This window comes from Chelonia mydas, chromosome 3 (assembly GCF_015237465.2).
Source record: "Chelonia mydas isolate rCheMyd1 chromosome 3, rCheMyd1.pri.v2, whole genome shotgun sequence".
NCBI classification, from domain to species: Eukaryota; Metazoa; Chordata; order Testudines; family Cheloniidae; genus Chelonia; species Chelonia mydas.
Window position 1 is genome coordinate 134,543,164 of NC_057851.1, and position 23,374 is coordinate 134,566,537.

Here is a 23,374-nt window from a genome sequence, read left to right on the forward strand (position 1 = left end):
AACACTGGGCCAGATTCCCAGCTGGTGAAAGTAGCCAGGGCTTCATTGACTTGCTGAAGAATTTCAGTGAGTAGCGTTCTATGTAAATTTGTCTCAACTCTTCTCAACAGTGGAATGACAGGATATATAGATCCTTAGCTAGTATAAATCAACATGACTGCATTAATTGTAAATGGGGCTAAGTTGATACACTAGTTGAGGATCTAGCCCTACATGTTTTCTCCTTATAACTTGTGCTGAGGCCCACGTAGTCTGGCAACCAATTGAATCAGCAGAAAAGCTCTGCAATGCCATGCTGTGATGGGGTGTACAAACCCCACACTGGGCAACAAGGGGTTAAGGGATTATTTGGGGCTCAACCAGGCCCTGCCCCACCACACCTGCAGCAAATGCTCCATCTGCTGGAGGAATTAAAAGGAAAGGAACTAGCTCATTTGGGTGGCAGGGCTGGAGGTGAGCAGACCTGTAGCCCACAGCTCCAGCAGAGCAAAGGGAAACCTAAGACTCTGACACAGCTGCCCAAAGGGGCCCTCCCTGAGACAGCTAGAGAGGGAAGTATCCTGTGGACCTTGGACTTTGGTAACCTCCTTTACTTATTGTGGTTTGGGTTTCCTCACCAGGGAAAAGCCTTGGACTAAGCTGACCCCAGGGGGTTGGAGAAGAGGAAGAGGCCCAGGGAGGACAGTCTTAAGCAGCCTTGGTTGCCAGACTACTGGTAGCCCAAAGGGCCCTGGGTTGGAACCCAGTGGAGTCAGAGAGACTGGGCTCCCTTCCCCACAATCCCCTTGGCAGTCAGGAGTTGTAGCTGTGACTGCTAGGCCATGCACCCAAGAGAGAACCATTACACATGCCTAGAACCTGGCATACTGTCACTATGTTCTAGATGGAAAATAATGTTGAGTCATTATGATACAGTGTATTGGAGCTTAGTCTTGATAACCGCTGATCCATACATAAACATACCAGCCTGAAGATGGTGCAAACATAGTGAAAGAAAATGAATCCCACCTGGATTGGTGAAGTGTTAAGTAACATCTCATGACATTTATCAAGCATCTACATTAAATTTTATTCTGCAAAGATATAGAATGAATTATAATTCAAATTGTATTTCTAAGCTAATTAAGTGTGTGATACTGTATGCTGCCCTCTTTTTATAGACATCAGGTTTTTTTCTTCCTATCTCTTGTGAACAGGTGGAAATCATTGACCAAATCATCCTTGCTTTCAAAAAAGCCTAGACCCTTCGAAGTGGATCAGGATTTCAAGTTTTTCAAAGCCCTAGCTTCTCCTAAGGTAGATGAAGAGACATAATCAGTTGTATTTCTTTTATGCAATATTCTGGTAGATGTTTACATTTGGAAAATAGCCCAGAACAAATGCCCAAGGCCTGTTTTGTAGAAAAGGATAGAAATAATCAAAGGGGTTTGTGCAAACTGTCTGCTGGGTTTCAATTCACATGGTTTCACACTTCCAAGTATCAAGTCTGAGTGATACTCGGTTGAACTTCCCTAGTTTGTATCAAAACCACATAAAACATGATTCCAGTGCAAACCCTTTGAAATTTGAAGTTTTATAGGGTTTCAATACAAATTTGGGAAGTTCAACTGAGTGCAAACCCTGGGGGGCATGGATCCATGTTCACGTTGCACTCCCCATCAGTACCTGGCCCGGGAAAATAAATGGTCCAACCAGCATACCAAATTCTTTGAATCCTGGTCATGTGCCACCTGAGGTACATTGCGCATATACTAAGACGTGCAAACCCTAAATATCACAGATTTGCTTGAAAGGTAGGTGAGAACGCTGGTAAATCTTTTTATGCCTGGTCCTCGCTTCAAGGTTTTAATGAGATCTAAAACCTGAACATTTTGCAGAACTCTAGCTGAGTAGAAGTGCTTTATACATGCTCCTCTATCTAGCTTGGTACATGTCGCCTTTGGGCCAGATTCTCTTCTCTCCCTGCAAGGTGTACTGGAAAGGCAAAACTAAAAAGAGCCAGTCCAGTGAGAGCTAAGTGGCCTTTTGCTATGTGAGCTCCCCTCTACCCCTCAATGAAGTGGCATTCCTGTTCTCCAGTGCTAGAATGGCTGAGAGAAAGAAGCAAACTGGGGCGTGGACTTCCTGCCATCCTCCTGAAATTCCTGATATTGTGTCCCCACCTGTACAGTCAGCCATTACCTTAATGTAGCCAACAGAACTGATATAATTATCTACACGAGCTGCCTCTGGCAGATCAAAAATCTTTCTGGCAACTATAGCAGCAGAATGCTAGAATCCCATGCCCCCAAGGCAGAGATTGTCTGGAACAAGACAGCACTATTGTTCATGGTCAGCTACTCCACTCTCCCTGCCCTTGGTGTAATAAGGATAGGGTGAGGATGATATGCTCCTCTTTGATGCATGTCCCCCTAGGTTGACAGCCAGCTCCTCCTTTCTCCTAGTCCCTGTTTGCTGGGATTCTAAAAGTGGCATGGTTGGGTCTTACTCCTCCTGGCCCCATGACAGGAGTGTGTGGTGATGACTTCAGGGTGATGACAACCATGTGGTTGAGGTATTTTGCCACTTTGACCCCAAAGGCGGCCAAATATGTTTCCCATTAAGCTATGTTGGTCATGGACTCCAGACATCATTTTTCCCTATTGCCTGATATTACATCAAAGGGAATGCATGTGGCTTTTGTGGGATAGTCGAATGTTCCCTACAAAGCGAGGAACTATTGGTGATTAGAACCCAAATCTATTGTACTGCAGCTTTAGGTACACTAGAGGGGGAGAGCAATGTGAAAAAATATACTTTGTAATACTGATGGCATATAAAATTAAAATATATACTGTACTACTGAAGTGAACTCAGTGGCTGACTGGAATGTGGGACAACTCAACAAGTGTGTGCTCTGGTGACTTCTGATTTGCATTTTAGCTTGTGACTTGTACTACTTAAGTTGGTAATTTTTGAAAAAGATGATTGGGCTGAGAGGCCACATCAACATGTGAGAGGAAACTGCTCTTGTCTTCAGTTACTTTGATAATTCATGGACACCTCTGACAGTGTTGCTGATAAGGGTTGACAAAATCTTGCTTATTCTATGGGGGACCATGTAAATCCATCTCAGCATATTTGCATATCCTTCAAGGTGTGTGTAAGTACCTAAGGGTCTGCATACGCACTTTCAAATCACATGTACGCACCTCAGTGAATTAACTTTAATTCTGTGATGCTACCAGTGCTGAAGCTAAGAAGTCTAGAAGTCAAACCTGAGATATATGGGAAGAAATTAATGAGGGACTTTTTAAATGCTGAGGATGTGAATCCTCTTAAACTATAACAATTGCATGTGCACTTCAATTATCTACCAGAGGATGCTATAAAAGAGGATTAATATAAAATTTAATCAGGGACTTTTTTTAAAATGCAATTTGATTTTTGCAGAAAACTCATATTTCAGTGTTTTATGAAAACCTGACAGTATTTCATTTTTAGATAATTTTTTCCCTGTTGCGTGATCATAAACTGTGTTCCTAGTGGGAAATCAGTACTATATCATATAAGTGACCTCCACTCTCAAATACATGGAATCTAATAATCTAGGTAGGTTTTAGCAGTCATATTTTTGCATGGATGAATGATCAAAGTACATCCAACATTTGCACAACTTTGGCCTTTCCATCAACATACAGAAGAAATGTAATTTTTTTTCCTGATAGGCAGTGGAAGAGTGAAAGTTTGCATGCTCAAAGAGATTTCCCACCTGACTGCTTTGCAATGACACTGTCAGTTGGGACTGGGGTCCCCTGGGAGTTCCCAGCCCATCATCCTATGGTGACTGGGGTTAGAACTCAGCCCTCCTTTAGCAACATCCCCCAACCAACACATACTGTTAAAACTGACCTAAAAATTATTTTTTTTTAAATTGAGCTTATGCCTCGTTAGCGTATTTACATTTTGTATAAAGAATGCCTGAAGGGTTTTGAAAAATCAGTTTAAATATCTGGAATGGCATGTCTGTTTTTCCCAGTTCCAGGTGTTCATGTGGCATTGGAGTTAAATATGTTTTCAAATAGTTTTAAATAATCTGACTAAAAGTCCTCCCTTTCCCTCCAACTTGTTGGCTCAGCTCTCAGTCTAGTTAGGTCAACTCTCCATTCACTATAAAACAAGCAGAACCCCATCCCCCAATTTTTGGACAAAAACCTCCCAGGCTATTTTTATATATGGCACAGAAACACAACTGGACACAAACCCAAGGATTTTTTTACATGTAGATGTGATTTTTTTTTTTCTTTAGTAATATGGAGTGAATGTTACCTATGCAGATTTATGGAAACTCCACTAGATGTGATCTCTACTATCTTGCTGTTGCCTATAACTGGAAATATGTTGACTCTGTTTTCTATTTTTAAGGTTAATAGACAACCTTTGGAAAGTTTCAAGTCAGGAAACAAAGAGGCTGGTGTTGTGTTCGGCTCTATACCTATATACAGGGTAAGTTCAAGTTCATCTGCTTTTATACCTCAAGCATTGTCATTGATATAGCAAAAACTGTTAAAATTAGAAAATTTTTAAAATCGCAAACCCTGTGACTTGCTATTATAAACTGTCTGCTTCTCAATTTAATTTCTTTTGACTTGGCTTGAATTACTCCCTATCCATCTCCATTCAACGGTAGTTAGCATGATAACAGGGCGCCTCCTGTGAAGACTGATCAAAAGACCATTCTGCAAGGTGAGTCTTTCAGCCTTGTACTTCTCCTATCAAAGCTCATGACCTTAAATTTATGCTCAATCTCTTTTCTTTCAACCAGCCCAATGACCATTGCTTCTATTTGCTCAAGGCATATCCCACTGAGCATACAAATGCTAAACCTGCATGGGATTTTTCATTCCAATTTAATTGGCTTACTATTTATATAAACAACTGCATTAGAGATACAGGCCCAAATTCTGCTCCGTCACATAGCTGTACATCTGCCCCCTGCTGATGGGAGAGCATTCAGAGAGTTGGTAAAGAGCATTCAGCCAATCCGGCACACATGATGATTTTCCACCTCCAGCTAATGTGCTTTGGAAATTTGCACCCTGCTTTCTCACAGAAAGAAAAAATAAAATACAAGGGGAGACTGATTCTGAACTCCCCTTTCTATGAATTGGGGAAATATCCATTGGATTTTTATGAGCGTGTGAGATCAGAATCAGATGTTATTGGTTTAGTGAGCTAAAAGTCTTAGAAACACTTTGTTATACAGGCTGTTGGTTATCAGTACAAACTGGTGCGCTCATAGGAGGCTATTCTGTAACTACACTGCTCTAAATTACTTTTCAAAGGTTCTCAGCCTAACAAGTCACAAAGCTCTCCACCAGTTGGGGTCAAAAGAGAAGCAAGACTCAGTTAACACTATCTTCAAAAGGATTAAGCATCATAGATTTTATGAGGTAAGTGGATTAGCAGTTTCTTCACTTTAGCCCCAAAATGTTTGCCCATCCTTACTGTTATATACATTTCTTTCCTCTTTCCATTCAATTGATGTGAATACACAGAAATCAATTTTTTGCAACCTGAAACTAGAAATAGGTCTGACCATGACCGATACAAGCTTGTCCAAAGCATAAGGGCATTCAGATCTGGGGATTTGTGTTAGGCCCATCTATCCCAGAAATATTTAATGTAACATCCCATCATCTCCAGTTGTGTTTCATAATGTCATGTCAGGCTGCACCCTTTCTGATATATCAGCTCCATACAAAACAATCAGATTACCTAACAAAGCAAAAAATGAATGGGTGGGAGTAGAAGAGAGAAAAGCTTTAAGAGGCAAAGACAAATAATTTACCATACATACAGCAAATCAAACCCAATAAAGCCCGTCAGTTGTTGATGGAGTTATCATGTATAACTTCTGGACAACAGGTATTTCTCCTTCTGTTTAGAGATAAAACCAAACCAGAACTCTGAAATCTGCACTCTCAGGTGGTTCATATTCAAACACATGGATCCAAATCCATTCTTATGGTTTCAGATCTGCATTGGAACCCAAACTGATCAAGAAGGGCAAGTTTTCATTTGCTGTTTGAAATGCTACTCAAAGTGGCAGAAATCATGGGATCACCCAATCTCTCTTATATATTTATGTTTAGAGAGAAGTAAACATTAACATTGCTAAACAGTTTACCGAAAAACTAACTTTTTTCTCAGAAATGGTCCATACCTGGAACAACTTCTTCTTCCTCCTCCCCCCCCCCCCCCCCCCATGACTCTGCTCGAGCTAACATACTGAAAATGGAAGTATAGGCAGAGTAGGAGGGGTTAGATACTCCGAGTACATATCTAGGGTTTCAGATGGGATTGTACTTGGGTGGCTAGCCTATCCTGCTGCTTGTGCCACTGTAGCTACACTTCTATTTTTAACAGGTTAGTTTGATCAGAGGTAGCAATGGGATGTCTACACGAACTGGAAATTACACCACCCAGCTCAGTGTAGACATACCGTATGGTTGGCAGGATTTGGCCTTTCCCATTCTGACTCCTAAAGCCCCCTTTTCCTAGAGGAGACCACTTCTGAAATTGCAGGAGTTCAATCCCCATGAGCTTGTGGCCCTTTCTAGGTTTCCACTTTGAATGAGGTAATTGGGGTCCAGTCTTTTAACAATCAGCACCTGGAACTCCTGTTGAAATCACTGGAAGTTCTGCATGTGAGGGCTTGCAAGAATTGGCACATAATGTATAAATCAGTAAGCTTTTGGGACCAATTCTAATGACATTCAAGTCAATGGCAATACTTTCCTTAAGTCAAATGGGAGCAGGATCCAGGACTATTATCATGGCTGTGATAAAGATGCATGTGTTAAACTTTGGACTGAACTTGTTGGTGACACCCAGGAGATGTCACAGAGATGTGGTTTATAATATGTAAATAGCACAGAAAATTAAGCTGAACAGGTATTGAAATAAACATCATGATATGTCCTAGAAAAGACAATGTAACAAATAGATTTCCTTTTGAATAACTCTTGTTTTGTTTCCTCCTAAGTCAGGGTGGAGAACTTCCAAAAAGTCATTTTAAAATTTATCTTTTCTACCATGTCTGATTATTTTCACAGTAAGAAATATTTCCAGTAGCGTGTAGAACTGTATAGAGCTCACTCAGTACATACACTAGCAAGGATTAACATGTGTAGCTAAATGCTCTGCTTTGTCTTACAGCCATCACGTTTATCCAAGAGAAGAAGTGCAAAAAATAGCCAGGCTACAGCGGCAAATGTGATCCAGTCCTTTGCCACCTCCATTTCCTTCCAAGGTGCAAAACCCTAAACTGCCACTGCTGTTATCAAAAATAAACCTTGAGATCACCTGCAAATCATACGTAGTCAAAGTAATTGCTACTGGTAAGCAGACAAGCACAGCCTCTGTGTCCAACTTCTTTATTTCCAATGCTCCAGCAATATTGTGTTAATTCATGTATCAGTAGCTCCTGTTGTCAATCACGCCCTATATTCTTCATAGAAATATGCTTATTATATGAATATGGCATAACTAAAATGTATTTTTTGCAAGATGGGTCATGTAAGTTATCATTGGAAAGTTTTATGATTTACTGAATATGATTACCCTATTTGTATGTGTGTATCATTTCTGTATCTGAAGTTAGGAATATTAGTTCTGTATCAATTGCAAAAGTTTGCCTACTGTCTGGTGGGTGTTCCCCAGATGCAATCAGCCTGAATGGGCCATTAGGGAGAACAATAAGATTTTGAAGATACTAATCTCCCACCCTCCTGAGAAGCTTCCTGTGTTGCTGCTTTGACATTGTAGGGTCATGTGATCATGTCATCTGAAATTGGATTGCATCTTGGACTACTCGTATTTTCCACGAGGATGGGGTTGGGGTCAGACTGGGGGGAAAAAGATTCCCCCCATACGTAAATCCTATGTAAGGCTGGGAAGTGAGTCAATCAAGGTTGCAGGTTATTTACTGAATCCCCGCCCAGGATGAGTGCTAGAAACATCTAAGACTGTCCTAAGGAGAAGGAATGGGATCTAGGCTAAGAAAGGGTCTGGCCTGTGAAAAGGAATACCTGAAACTCTATGCAGCAAGCAGTGCAGTTTATCTTCAGGAAACTCCACAACCTGCATAAAACAACATTTAGGGTGAGAAATTACTATTTGTAGCCAATTTATTTAATATATTAAGCCTAGTTTGTGTGTTTTGTTTTATTTGCTCAGTAATCTGCTTTGTTCTGTTTGCTATCCCTTATAATCACATAAAATTTACCTTTTGTAGTTAATAAACTTTTTTTTAATTCTAAAACCCAGTTTGTGCACTTCATAACTGGGGGTGCAAAAAGCTGTGCATATCTTCCTCCACAGTGAGGGAGGGGGGCAAATTTCATGAGCTTACGCCGTATAGACCTCTCTACAGCACAAGACAATATAATTTGGGTTTACACTCGGGGCGGGGGGAAGAGAGGGCAGGGGGGAGAGAGGGAAAGAGAGAGACACGCATGCACAGCAGGACCAGGTGAGGGAGCCCAGGCTGGTGGACCAGGCAGGCTCAGTGAGACCCCAAATACAGCAGGTGGCATCCCAGAAGGGGGGTCCAACCCATCACACCTGTATCCCAGAAATCCACTGTTTTCCAGTCTCAGATGAACCAGGGAAACACTCTTAGCGTAAGCAACACTAGCACCCTGCCACTGCATGGAGTCACCAAAAATGGTTCATATCAGTCATTTGCAAACAGGTAATGTGATTTTTTTTTTTAAAGTACATGTGGGTCTGAGTATTCTGCATTATTGTATAGTTGTATTATGATGATGGGTGTGTGTGCATCATCTGAGGCTTTTTTTAACCATGTACTCTTAGGGAAAACTTGGTTTATTTTAAGACCATAATCCTGTGATGCGTACTGAGGGAAAACTCCCTTTAACTTCAGCAGTTTCCCCCCAGTTAGGCATGCAGGGGTGAGAACCAAAAGTTGAATAAAATTTAGATAATACAGTAGAATCTCACTAACTTTCATTCTTCTCTTTTGCAAATCCAGTAACTGACATAAATCTATCTCTCGCACCTCTGCTTCTCAGCAAAGATTTAATGGAAACATATGATCTAAATGCAGCACTTACTAAAACTTCCTTTCCAAAATATCCTATGCTGCAGAACATTACTAGGAGTCCATCAGCTACTGTCATGGTGGTTTGCATGCTAATTTGCAACATGCTTCTGCAGTTAGGGTGGATTGCTGCAGTTCTTGTACATAAGTTAAGTATAAAAGAAAATAAAACTGGGGAAAGACATGACAGCAGCCACAACTGAATTTTATTCATGATGGGGGTAACAATCCAGTTATTTGTCATACAATTAAGCTGTGTGAATAATTCAACTTAAGGCATAAGCAACTGTGTCCAGTACCACTGGTACTTTATCATTTAATATTTGTATTCTGATAGTGCCCATAACACACTAGCGACTTTCCAAACATTTTTCCTCCTCCTTGGCTTAATAATGAGATTCACTCCTGGGCACTGTTGTGCCAATGCTATCCTTCTCACATTCATTGACCTGGGCTTACTTCAAGCTCCATTAGGAACTGGGGCAACCTTGAACTGCTGCAGTGTGTGTGCCCACGCAGTGTCATATATTTCAGAAGTTCTCTACTTTGGGAGTGCACAGTTAAGGAGCTGGCCTTAGCTGGCCATTCTGCAGACACCGACATGCCCACAACAGGACTGTGGGGAATGTAGTACAAAGATGACCTGGCTACTTCATGATGATGTTGGGGAAGAACAGAGTGGGTCTTGAGGGAAGGAGCCCAGAGAAGGATGAGTAAACTGAGGGGAACACAGTGCAGAGAATGAAAGAGAAGGGAGATGTAAGGAGATAGGAAAACAATTATTTTAAAAGATTAACTTGAGGGCAAACAGAGATAAGAGTATCAAGGAAGATAATGAATGGAGGAAGGGGAAGAGAAGAGAGGACAATGGGGGAGGTTTTTCATTGTTTCATAGAAAGTTTAATCCTAAATAGTAACAATAAAGGGGTGCTGGAACAATTTTTATAGTGGGGATACTGATGATGCAGAAAAGGACCTAGAGGGTACAGTGGATGAGAAGCTGGATATGAGTCAACAGTGTGCCCTTGTTGCCAAGAAGGCTAACAGCATTTTGGGCTGTATAAGTAGGAGCATTGCCAGCAGATTGAGGGATGTGATCATTTCCCCTCTCTTCAGCATTGGTGAGGACTCATCTGGAGTACTGTGTCCACTTTTGGGCCCTACACTACAAGAAGGATGTGGAAAAATTGGAAAGAGTCCAGAGGAGGGCAAAAAAAATTATTAGGGGGCTGGAGCACATGATTTATGAGGGAACTGGGATTATTTAGTCTGCAGAAGAGAAGAATGAGGGGGGATTTGAAAGCTGCTTTCAACTACCTGAAAGGGGGTTCCAAAGAGGATGGATCTAGACTGTTCTCAGTGGTACCAGATGACCGAAGGAGAGTAATGGTCTCAAGTTGCAGTGGGGGAAGTTTAGGTTGAATATTAGGAAAAACTTTTTCACTAGGAGGGTGGTGAAGCACTGGAATGGGTTACCTGAGGAGGTGGTGGAATCTCCTTCCTTAGAGGTTTTTAAGGTCAGGCTTGACAAAGCCCTGGCTGGGATGATTTAGTTGGGGATTGGTCCTGCTTTGATCAGGGGGTTGGACTAGATGACCTCCTGAGGTCCCTTCCAACCCTGATAGTCTATGATTCTATGGAAACCATGGAAATAATGTATTTAGTGTTGTTACTACCTCAAGCCAGGAGGTGTGACAGCACCCCTCGTTCCAGCACCACTGACAATAAAGCAAGTTTGATTTCCATATATTTTATATATTGTGTTACTAGACTAAAATGTACTGTGTCTGTTATGCTTTGTGCTACCAAGAAAGCAATTGAGCTCAGAAAGATAGACACGGAGATGATCACGACAAGAATGGTTCAGAGCTATGAAACTCTTAACCCAACTGAGACAAGGTCTGGATTAGCTGTTCACCTTTGGAATAAGACTGTCCATGTAGACTGGCAACTAGGGAATGCTTGTACCATACTAGCGTGTCTTTACGTGTGTCACCCATTTGCATGGTTGGATGCTGACTAATGTTGGTTCTGTGTTTGTTGATCAGGTCTAGTGCTCAAGGCTGGGAGAGTCTAAGTGAACCATAGTGTATAACATCTGTTATCATCCTTTTCCATTAAGGATGACGTACAAGAATGCAAGTTCTATTCCCATCTACCTGCTAATTTGCTTGCTGGGGCTTGGTAAAGATAGGACAGGCTAACATCCCACTGGGCTTTCCAAACCCTGGCTTCATCAAGGAACTTGAGTTAGGGAGGTAACACACCATTTTTTTTTCAGATCTAAAGGAATCAAACTAGAAAAGCCAAAGGAGGGAGCCATAGACTGCAGGAGAATCTGGGATGATGGTTGCTTACTATCCTGTTTGTAGAAGCAAGTGAAGAAGATGAACCCATCATCTGCACTGTCTCAACCAAGACACAGAAAGCAAAGCAGACATACAGTGTCAATAATGCGCCTGTACTGAATGATTTTTGTGATCAATCAGACACAATTCTATAATTCCTAATTTTCCACCAAATTTAACACTGGTCTGCTGTAATACTTAGGATGCCTTGTGGAATGATACATGGGACCTTGCCTATATCTATATGTTCTCTTTAATTTGCCCTTGGAACAGTCTATATCATTAATATGTAGTAGAATTTATAGATTGGCCTGTATATCTTAGGTACTTATATGGTCCCTATCATTGTAGCATCTGAGTATTTAATGTATTTCTCCTCACAACACACTGGTGAAGTTGAGAAGTACTATTGTCCCCATTTTTCTGATGGGGAACTGAGGCACTGATGGCTAGATTCACAAAGGAACTTGGGTGCCTAGAAAATCACTGGGGGTCACAAAACCCGAGTTCAGTGCTAGGTTAGATGGGCATCTCAGAATGGAATTCACAAAAGCCATCATGCTAAGTGAGGTGCTGCCTAACCTAGCCCATGGTGCATTTTTATAAAGAAAACTAATGCATCACACAACTGTAACTTGCACTCTTAAACTATGGTTTTATTCCATAATGTTGCTTATATAAATGTATCTGAACCTAGATAGTTTTTTCCAGTACTGGAATAAATTTCACCATCACAATTGGTCTGTAGTAAAGGTAGTGTCCCATCAGAATTCAAGATATAACATGTCCAGACTGATTGCCTTTTTGGATAGAATTATACTCCTAACTGCTTTCCTCTGGTTTGATTTGCTTTTCAGGGTAGAGTGCCTCCACCTACATGAGTCAAATTCTGTTAAACGCTTTCCTTTGTTATATATCCTTCCTTGGCAGCTGAGTTTAAACATGTCAAATATTGTCTCTGCATAGATCAATCTTCCTTCACTGATATTCCAAACCTGACCGATTCCAACACTGCTTTTCCCCACAAAGGTAGGGGGTTAGGCATTTTATGAAATCTAAACAAAGAAATGCACTTGCAGTCAGTGATTCTCCATATCAGTCAGTGTGGCATGTCAAATCACAAATAGTTTCATCCTGATTGTGCATTCTTGTCCAGAGCGAGTCAGTCTCTCACTCTCTCATATACAGTATATCTTTGAAAATTTTTCAGAGAATTGCCTTAAAGAGGAGGCTGAAATGTTACTTATATATTCTGCCACCTATCAATTCCGGGAATAAGGAACTAGCCTGAGCATGTACGTCTACTGACAGGGAATATGGAGCTGATATGGTCCCCCTGCTTATTACTACTTTGGCTTCTTTGCCCCTCTTCCAGTGGCTGCATTCCCCAAAGCCTGCTACCATTAGCTGCTGCATCTGACAACCTGACAGCGGTAATCTCAGAAGAGCTAGGCAGCACACCTTCTGCTACTGAAAGCAAGGCCCAGTGCTGCTCTTTAGTGCTAGTGCTGGAGGGCATGCCTATAGGAAAATCAGGAATTGGGGGCTGATGCTGCAGGGTCATTGTTAGAGGTAAAGTTCTTTGGAGGCCTCAAGGTCTTGCCACACACATCTCAGGAAAGGAGCAGAAGAGAGGTCCTCCAAGCAGCCAATGAATGAGGCTGCAGGGGAAGCAGCCAATCAGGGCCCAGCAGGCTTGTATATAAGGAGCTGCCAGGGGATGGTGAGTTCAGTCTGCTTGCAGGGACTGGAGGAGCAAGAGGCTGGTGGGCGGAGCTAAGACAGTTAGTTGTTGTCAGGCAAAAGGGAAGTGAGGGAATAGCTTCCAGCTGATTGCCAGGACTCAACTAAGATGGGCTACAGAAAACTGGTCCAGGGAAAAGCAGTTTAAAGGGATGTGGTTACAACTTAGAAGGTTGCTGGGCTGGGACCTAGAGTAGTGGGTGAGCCTGGGTTCCCCCCCAATAGCCATTGGGGAGGTGGCTGTGCCCTAAGAGAAGGGAGTTTAGACAGGCCCAGGGAAGGGACTGTATGTGGAACTGTTACCCATTGAAGGGGGCTGTACTGAGGCTGATCCAGCTGGAGAGTTGGGTCAGAGGACTCAAGGGCAGGTGAAGAGCCTTCAGGGAGGAAGCCTTGAGGGGTGCTCCTCCACCACTGAGCAGGCACCTTTGCATGTAAATTGGCCAACTGGGGTACTGAGATAGGCCCTGTTGGGCAGACTGAGGACTGGAGCCCAGGGAAGGCTACAGAGACGTTGCCAACGGAGGGATACTATGGTGGGCCCTGTTGAACTGTGAAGGGTCTGAGCCCAGGGAGGGCTACAGGACATGACAGAGGGCTTTGAGATAGGTCCATTTGGACAGTGTACTCCAGAAGGGGTTTGTTTTGTTTGCATATGGACTGTGCATGACTTGGCTGGAGGGCTGAGTCACCGAAGACCTGCCTGAGCAGTGGCTGACGGGGCACCATAAACTGAAAAATTGAGAACTGCAGGTACCACATGCATGACCAGGGAAGCGCTTTTGAGAGATGGGTCCCACCCCTTTATGGGATGCTTCTATAACTGCTGTACCTGTTCTACAGCCAAAGAGGGTTTTTGCTATTCCAGGCTGCCAATCCAGCACTTCCAATGAAAAGTAAATTCTCTTTTTAACAGTATCAGTACACATTTCAAATCAGGAGATTTTAGCAGTGGCTCCTGTTCAAATACAACTTCTGTTACCAGAGGTCTGAGCCAAACTCAGCTCTTGCGTAAGGCGTTGCTCCCATTAACCTCCATGTGAGTTGCACTTGCATGGTTGAATCTGGTCTTCTGAGATTAGGAAGACAAGTTTAGGGTCAGATCTATTTTAGCTTCAGGTAAGTGCAGATTTTGAAGGGAAAGTTGGCTTCTTGATCTTTCTGCAGCGATTACTGAGCCTATTAAACCTAACTTAAGGATATTTCAAGTCACTGTATAACTTTGGGCAGTGATGAATTACAGACAAGTTTGTGGAGCAAGCCAATCAAGTCAGAAAAACTTTTCATGCAGAAAAACTGTTTAGCACATGGAATCAACTGCCAGATTCACCAGCAGACATAAGAGGCTAGAGGAAAGATGATAAATAGGCTAAGATAATGTGAAATGGGTTGATCAGAAGCTCTCTGGGTTTATGTGGTCAGGACAAGATGGTGCATATGCTTTCTTTTGCTCCCTCTTTATGACTAATCTTTGACTACATTCCTAGAAAATGTCAAGCCATTATTTTCAGCTGACCAGAAATAGCAATCTGTGTATATGTTAATTAGAGATATTAAAAAAGAAAACCCTAAGGATTTGTTTGTTAATGCTACCCGGCTCATCCACCAGGCTGCTGACCAATAACTGAAATAACCCACAAAAACAACAAGGAGTCTGGTGACACTTTCAAGACTAACAGATTTATTTGAGCATAAGCTTTCATGGGTAAAAAAGCCCACTTCTTCAGATTCTTTGGGGTTTTTTTTTTTACCCACAGAATCGTATGCCCAAATAAATCTGTTAGTCTTTAAGGTGCCACTGGTTTCCTCCTTGTTTTTGTGGATACAGACTAACACAGCTACCCCTCTGATACTTGAAATAACCCAGTAATACCAAAAATTTTCTTTGGTCAGGATAACCAGACCTATCGACAGACTAAAATTCCTTTACTTCCCCTGGTACAGTCAGATTTATAGGACAGATGCTGACCTTAATTACACTTATGTAAATCCATAGATTCACACCAATGTAATTGAGATCAGTATTTGACCCCAATGGCTTTATTTGCTTTTACTGTATATATTACAAGCCCTATCTACAGAATCTTAGGTGTCTTTAAAGAAAGATTAATGGAGACTTAGTAAAAGTCCTCCTTTCCCCACCACACCCATCTTTTCTATTTATGACCCTCACTGTTCTGTCAATTTTAAATTGTAAGCTCCATGGGGCTTGTTTTGTGAAGTGCATAGCATATTTTTGGGTGCTCAAAACTACTGTTTATGCCCTTGCATGTAGCTGTTTGTTTGAAACCAATGTGATAGCTGAAGATGACAGATTGGAGAGCAACTCTATTAACAATCTATAGTTGATTTTTGTGTTAATTAAATGTCTTACCCACCTCCATTGCAGGATGAGCGTAAACCTACCAAATAGCTTTCCTGTCCTCCAGATGATTGTACCCTGAAGCCAAGTTCTAAAACTGATAACCCAATGAATAGTGTTGAGAGTTAAAAACTATTAAACTAGATACTGTTTTAAAATCAGAATTCCAGCCTCCTTTACTCCCCTGTGGTACAGCAATATTAAAATGTTTTATGGTAAAATTTTTCTTGTGTAGTATCCTCTTTTTCTATCTAAAAAGCAAGCCCAGCCCTTTTCTGGCACCAGAAATAATATCTTACATTAATATAGCACCTTTCATCCTGAAGTGCTTTATGAGCTGCACAGTGTTCACTACCTTTGGCATGAAATACAGCACCTGTTTAACAACACTATAAAATAACAAGGGCTGTATTGTGTTTAGTAATCTCCACTGAAATTAGCAAGGAGTTGTGCTTAAAACATAATGGCACAATATGGGCCATAAATCTACTTTTACCATATCTAAAGACACTACAAGGAAAACTAGAACTGCTCAAAAACAAATATGGTCCAAGATCCCAGATTAAACATCCATTTCCTTAAGAAACATGCTGTAGGAACTTAATCAAAAGTGGACAAGATACTAAATCTTTTGATCAAGGTATAAAATAAAATGAATAGATTAAGGCCAAAAAGGACCATTATGACCCTTTAGTCTGACCTTCTGCATGACCCAGACCAAATAACCTAACCCAGAATTTCTGTTTGAGCTATAGTCTATCTCTTAGAAACTCATCCAGTCTTGTTTATAGACTTCAGGTGACAGAGAATCCACTATGTTCCAATGGTTAATTACTCTCTGTGTTAAAAAAAGGTATGCCTCATTTCTACTCTGAATTTGCCTAGCTTCAGCTTCTTATGCCTTTTCCTGCTAAAGAGGGATCCCCTATCAGAAATCTCTTAGCCATGTAGATCCTTGTACAGTGTGATCAAAACACCTCTTGTTATAAGGCATGTTTACCGGACCTTTTGTCAGGGTTTCCTCCCCACCCTGAACTCTGGGGTCCAGATGTGGGAACCCGCATGAAAGACCCAATAAACTTATTTCTACCAGCTTAGATTAAAACTTCCCCAAGACACAAATCCCTTCTTGTCCTTGGATGGTATTCGCTGCCACCACCAAGTGAGTTAGACAAAGATTCAAGGAAAAGAACCACTTGGAGTTCCTGTTCCCCAAAATATTCCCCCAAGCCCCTTCACCCCCTTTCCTGGGGATACTTGAGAATAATATCCTCACCAATTGGTACAGGTGAGCACAGACCAAATCCCTGGGTTTTTAGGGCACTAAAACCAATCAGATTCTTAAAAAAAACAGAACTTTATTATAAAGGAAAAAAAAAAGTAAAAGAAGCACCTCTGTAAAATCAGGATGGAAGGTAATTTTACAGGGTAATCAGATTCAAAATACAGAGGATTCTTCTCCAGGCAAAACTTTAAAGTTACAAAAAAAGAGATAAACCTCCCTCTAAGCATAAGAAAAATTCACAAGCTAAAACAAAAGATACTCTAACGCATTTCCTTGATATTACCTACTAGTCCTGTAATTTTAGATGTATCATTCAGTAGGAGCTGGATTACTTGCTTGGTCTCTCTTTGTCTCCTGAGAGAGCACAAAAACAAAGCCTTCCCCCTCCGCCCCAGATTTGAAAGTATCTTCTTTCCCATTGGTCCTTCTGGTCAGGTGCCAACTAGGTTAATTAAACTGATTAACCCCTTACAGGTAAGGGGATTCTGTACCTCTGTCCAAGAGGGATTTTATATTACTGCATACATAAAAGTTGTTACCCTTCCCTTTATATTTATGACACCTTTCATCATTTTATAGAACAGTCTCACTAATGATGCATGCAGAAGTAATACCATGTCCCTACTCCTGCTTGGTATTCCCCTGCTTACACATCTGTGGATGGCATTCACTCATGTTCAATTGGTTGTTTACCATGATGACACCCTAAGGCCTCTTCAGTGTCATTGCATTGCAAAACAGTCCTCCATCTTAGAAGTGTGAGCCGCATTCTTTGTTTCTAAATGTATGACCTTTCATTTGGCTGTGCTAAAATGCATATTTTTCAAATGAGCCTACTTTACCAAGAGATCCAGGCTGGTCCCTGTCATCTGTGAGATTTTCCAGCAAGGTTTTAATATTTTCTTCCAGACCATTAATAAAGATATTGACTAGCACTGGGCTGAGAACAGATTCCTGCAGGACTACACTAGAAACGCTCCCATTGGATGGCAAGTCCCAATTTACAATTACTTTTTGTGATCTATCAGTTTTTAATCCATTTAATGTGGCCTGCATTGGTTTTGTATAGTGTTCGTTTTCTGATCAGAATGTCATGCAGGACTAAGTCAAATGCCTTACACAACTCTTATGTCAGCAGTTACCTTTATCAACCAAACTTGCCAACTCATCAGAAAACAGTATGACTGTTGTTTGAGACCTATGTCAAACCTTGCTGGTTGGCATTAAATATACTACCATCTCTTAATTATTTACCAATTGCATCACATCTCAACCCTTTCATGATATTTGCCCAGAACTGATGTCCAGTTCACCAGCCTATAGTTACCTGGGTCATTTACACTTTTAAGTTATTGGCACATTAGTATTTTCCTAGTCCTCTAACACTTTCCCCCATGTTCTAAGATGTGTTAAAAATTCACATTCATGGTTCAGAGACTTCCTTGGCCAATTCTTTTGATACTTCTGTGTGCAAGTCATCTACCCCTATTTCTTTCACGATGTTTAATAACTATTTTAACATCATCCTTGGAATTTTGTTGTAAAATATGACATCATCCTGCTTCTTTCCAACTACAGAATGGAAATATTTACTGAATACATGTCTTATGATTAACCATTTTACTATCTTTATCTAGTATCAGACCTGTACCCTACAAGGATTTCATTTGTTCCTGATTTAAGAAATTTCTTGTTAGTGCCCTTTTATTCTTACTGGCCATAGACTTTTTAGCTTAACTTATTGTCTGCATTTCCTAAATGCTGATTTGTACTCAGATTGCTGTCAGCTCCCCCATTGTTCCATTTGTTGATGATACTCCCAGTGGCACCGTGGCCCTTCTCTAACAATGCAGTACTGACTAAAGGCTGTATATGCAGTATACTGACTATATGCAGTACTGACTAAAGGCTCCATCCAGTTCTGAATGAAGTTAATGGACTGATTTCCACTGACTTCAGTCGGCGATGGTCCAGGCTCTGAGAGGGAAGAATGCTATGTACAGAATCACCCCGGCTATTTCATGCAGCACACGTACTTTCTTTGGAGATCTTCCATCCAAGTACTAACCCCAGCCCAGAGCTGCTTAGCTTTAACAGGATCACTGCATAATTTAGGTAAGGCTCAAGAAGCTGCTTCTTTGATCAATGTAAAACCAGCAGTAGACTAAGCTGGGTAAGTGCAGTTATTTCTATTACAATAGCACCTAAGAGCCCCACTCATGGACCAGGACCCCATTGTGCCAGGCACTGGACAAATAAAAAATAAAATGATGATCTCCATCCCAGAGAGTCTACATGAAGTTCATATTATCAAAATTAGGCATTGTCTGACAAACAGCACAAGGACCTATCTGTTTTAAAATGCTCCTAATAAGAGACAGATACTTCATTTCAATAAGAAGACTATTTTAGCATTTTATCTATGCATTGCACAATGCAGACAGAATAATTCTTTAGCAGGAATATTGTAGTTCATTGTATTCTAGACCTTTTTCTCTACAGATTGGAAATGAGAGAATTGCTTCTCTCTCTGCTCCACAATCATGATAGTAAGCATTGAATTCTTAACCCATGTACGAAAAAGCTTGATCCTGTACTCTTTAAAGCCAGTGCGAACTTCCACAAGGGTCTTCAATGAGCTCAGGATTCTGCTAACACTCATTGCAGAACAGTTGTAAGGATCGGTGTCAGAGAGGGTCCATGTCATTTGGAGGAATTGTACCAAAATTACCAGAATCTACAAATATGTCTTCAGCAAGATAAAGTAGTGATGTAGTAGGTAGGTAGGTGAAATACAGCTACACTCACTCAGTTTGGCCTGGGCATCACTGAGGTTACCAGTCTCTTTTATGGGATCTACTAATAAGGATTGGTTTATTAATTCCTTTGTTAATATTAGCCATGGGTTTTCAATACAGATTACTGTCCTTTTATCACTGGAACTCCATTTGTTTGCATTCTAAATCTTTTTCCTTCACTGTCCCCACTGCTTTATTCCTAAAGAATTCTAAACATGTTAAAGCCAAATGGAAATCCACATTCCTGTGTATCAGACCAATTGTTATACTTTGTAAAGTAGCTATGCTAACACACGTGCCTGTTTCCTTTATCATCCCAGAAGCTTATAATTTCTCTGGCTGCTGTAGTTAGTTTGCCAGAAATTTATTATAGCCCTTTCTACAGCTTTACAAAACTTGGGATACTCAATCTGAATGGCATCGACAGTGCTGGTATACCTAGACCCAAAAGTCTTAGTGATATAGCCTCCACTGTAATAACCCCTGGTTTTGGCTTGGGGTTTGTTGGAGAAGGAACACAAAGATACCATTTGTTCTCCTGCGCTTCAATAAACTTACCCAGGCTTCTGGATCCTCTGAGCAAAGTCTCAAAAGAAACACTGTGCACCTGGTTTACAAGATAGCAAATAGAAGAGCCTGATGTAGGAAACTTCCCTGAATTGAGTGATGCTTTTGAAAGGGTGTAACCCAGTTTTATCCATTGCTCAGGGTGCGTTTGTCCATGGATATCTACAATAAGGCCTCCTATCATCTGCAATTTTGCTGATCTCATAAACTTTATAACGTCTCCCCAGGCTTTTTCTGCTTGGGGAATTTCAAAGGGATCTTCTTCCTTTTCCCTGTTGGCATCCATCTTGATCCTCTGGAGATACTTTATAAGAAGATATGGGGAGAAATTACCATTAAGGATTCTGATTTCTTTAGCAAGGGTCCAAACAATCTCTATTCTTGTCCTGATTTGTATCCACCTTGCATTTCTGAACGTCTTGAATGCTTCCTGGAAGACAATTATGATAGAAAATACAAAATAATGTGTTTGAATCACAGAAACCAGCATCTCAATCAGGGATGTCTTTGGGTTTCACTGTTCCACCATGCGGGACAGAAATAATCAGACTCATATATTGCCCACGTGGTATTCAGTGTAATGGTTGTGGCCAAATATGGTCTCCCTGGTTCCAAGAGGCTTCAGGGTCAAATACAAAATGCAAACACGCTACCACCACATTTTTTCAGTCGGGGTCTGAGTTTGGTAACATGTAATGTATCAATACCTAAAGAAAAAACAAAACACGTATTGTAAGAGGTTTTACAACTGGGATGAAAAAAAATCTCTGGTGCTCTATCATGAGGCAATTTTCAGCTGCTGCTAAAATAACTGTAGCTGAAGATTAGCCAGTTTTGGTTTAACCTCCCTCAGAGCAAAGCGGTGGGAGGAATGCATATATGGGAGAGACAGATAGATGCACTCCTTTAGTGTGACTGGACAGAACTGATATAGCCTCATATTTCATTAATCTTCATGGAAGTTCTACAGGAAAGTGTTACTGAAGAATTGAGGAAGGGGAGGGCTCTGTCACAGACTCACAGAATGGTGGTGGATGGTGGCAGGCTACTAGGCCTTCGACCCAAAAAACACAGAAAGGCAAAAAGGGATAGAGGTCCCAAAGGCTCAGAGCTGGGTGAAATAGTCACAGGCAACATTTTTTGACTAAAAACATTTACTATTTTCAGGTCTGAAACTTCAGTGAGATTGAAACAACTTTGTAAATCTTCTAAGTCTTCGAATAAAATTGAGCAAAGTATTTTTTTTCAATCTTGAAAAACTGAGAGCTACTACTCCTCAACAATTTACAAACTTGTGAATTTTAGAAAAACTGTTAACGGAGCCCTTCCCCTCAAAAAGCTACAGGCGTTGGTTAGAGGAATAAGTCCCGGGCTGGGAGCTAGGATGTGCTGGGTCTTGGTCCTACCTCTGCTGCAAACTAGTCTTAATAATTTGCATTTGTGCCATATTAGAAAATATCATGATTTGGCACAGGTAGTGGCAGCATAAGCTGCTCTGCGTCAGTGTATTGTTATTTCTGCCGACATAAGCATTGGGTCTCACTGGCCCTAGTTGGTAGTACCCATTAAGGGCCCTGCTCAGGATAATGAGAAAAGGCCAGTGCTGGACCCAGCAGACAAGGGCCAAGTTTCCCAATGGTGGGGAAGCCACAACTGTGGATTCATGGACCACATAGGACAGAAGAGCTAGACCTTTGTAACAGGTTTATGATCACGATGGTCCCTTCTGACCTTAAAGTCTGTCGTTGTATGGAACACGTTCACACTGAAAACTCAGGGTGCAAGACAGCTCTTCTCAAAGAACCCATCCATTACAAGATTGTAATTGCCGGCATCACAGAGGCCTGTCTGCCACAAAGCAATGAAGTTACTGGGGAAGAAGCTACATTTCTCCACCCTGATGGTCCACACGGAACTCATGGTATGGCATTTCTCGCTAGACAACCTCTAGCATAGACTTTAGCCACGTGGAACCCCGTCTCTCCATGCTTACTCGATGCTGGGCTACAAAATCACCATGGACACTTACCTGTCAATGTGACCTACACAAAAAAAGACTCATCACTTGTGGAAAAGGACTCATTCTACCAGCAGCTAGAAACAAAAATCCAGTGAACTCCAGCACATGACACCCCGGTAATACTTGGAGTGTCCCATGCCATGACTGGCTGTGATCAAACTGGGTATGAAACAGTGACAGGTACCTTTGGTTCAGATTCTCCAAATGACCCACCACTACCCAGCTCTTGACTTTGTGTGGTACTGAGGGCTTTTCTGTTATGGGCTCTCAGTTAGGTACCTTAAAATGTTGTTGGACCTGGATTTCAAACAAATAATGCTGGTCTGGGCATTCATTACATTTGGGGATTCTGCTGCTTCTTTATGGGTTCAGTTAACGATAGGCAAACTTTTAAACAAACCTCAGTGCATTTTGAGTTCATAATGAAATCTGAAACCAGATGAAGCTCACCTGATATGAGGTTTCACTGGAATGGTGTACTTTGCACATCTCTGTAGAAAGGTACTTTTAAGGGCCTCTGTTCTCAGATTAGATTCATATTTTTGCCCACATATGACTCTGACCTGGTATTTGAGTCCCAAAGATATAGAGGGTAGACAATTATTTATAGTTTTCTTATTCTGACCAATATATAAAGCAAATTATGGGCTAAATACTGTCCCCACGGATATCCTGTGAAACCCCACTGACTGTATGGGATTTCAGTGAGGGCAAAATTTGATCCCCTATTCCATGTATTACGTTGGTGCAAGAACTTGGAGTAGCTGTTTGAAGTTTAAACTGATATGAGGATAGAGCCTCGATGTGAAATAAATAAATTATTCTCTTATTTTACATTAAGAAGTCCAGTACCATCTACTATAGGAGCCAAAAATAAATGGAACAGCAGAAACACACTGAGCAGACTGAGAATAAGAGGAACAAGATTTAGAAATCAAGCAAAACAATTGTTTTTCACACACTGACCACTAAAAATATAGATGGAAGGCAGTAACCCTACACTACAAGGCTGATTTTTTTACACTCTCATTTACCTCTGGCTCACAAAGTTGCTGTCTCACTTTCTACTGCTAATTTTATATCAGTAATTATTAATCTTGAAAGTGGATGCTTGAGAATATTTTTTGTGCTACAGAGATCAAGTC

The 23,374-nt window shown here is 41.2% G+C and overlaps 1 protein-coding gene and 1 long non-coding RNA gene across 6 annotated transcripts in view; one reads left to right on the forward strand and one right to left on the reverse strand.

The window, feature by feature from the left end:
* WDR64 (WD repeat domain 64) overlaps positions 1-12,587 on the forward strand; it is a 133,322-nt gene extending 120,735 nt beyond the window's left edge. Inside the window, exons 25-29 of the mRNA XM_043543330.1 lie at positions 1,197-1,296; positions 4,405-4,485; positions 5,325-5,432; positions 7,201-7,382; positions 11,388-12,587. Of these exons, the coding sequence (XP_043399265.1) occupies positions 1,197-1,296; positions 4,405-4,485; positions 5,325-5,432; positions 7,201-7,308 (397 nt within the window). The 3' untranslated portion in view covers positions 7,309-7,382; positions 11,388-12,587. The remainder of the gene's footprint in view (positions 1-1,196; positions 1,297-4,404; positions 4,486-5,324; positions 5,433-7,200; positions 7,383-11,387) is intronic.
* The window catches only part of LOC114019056, a 109,830-nt gene that overhangs the window by 81,351 nt on the left and 5,105 nt on the right, over positions 1-23,374 (reverse strand). For 2 of the 5 annotated variants that reach the window (XR_006289725.1, XR_006289721.1), the window contains exon 3: positions 19,240-20,639. The exons of 2 other annotated variants lie outside the window; for them this stretch is intronic. This is a non-coding gene — a long non-coding RNA (uncharacterized LOC114019056). Of the gene's footprint in view, positions 1-8,072; positions 8,125-19,239; positions 20,640-23,374 lie in introns of those variants that run through there. One more of the 5 variants, XR_006289724.1, reaches the window with a different exon arrangement.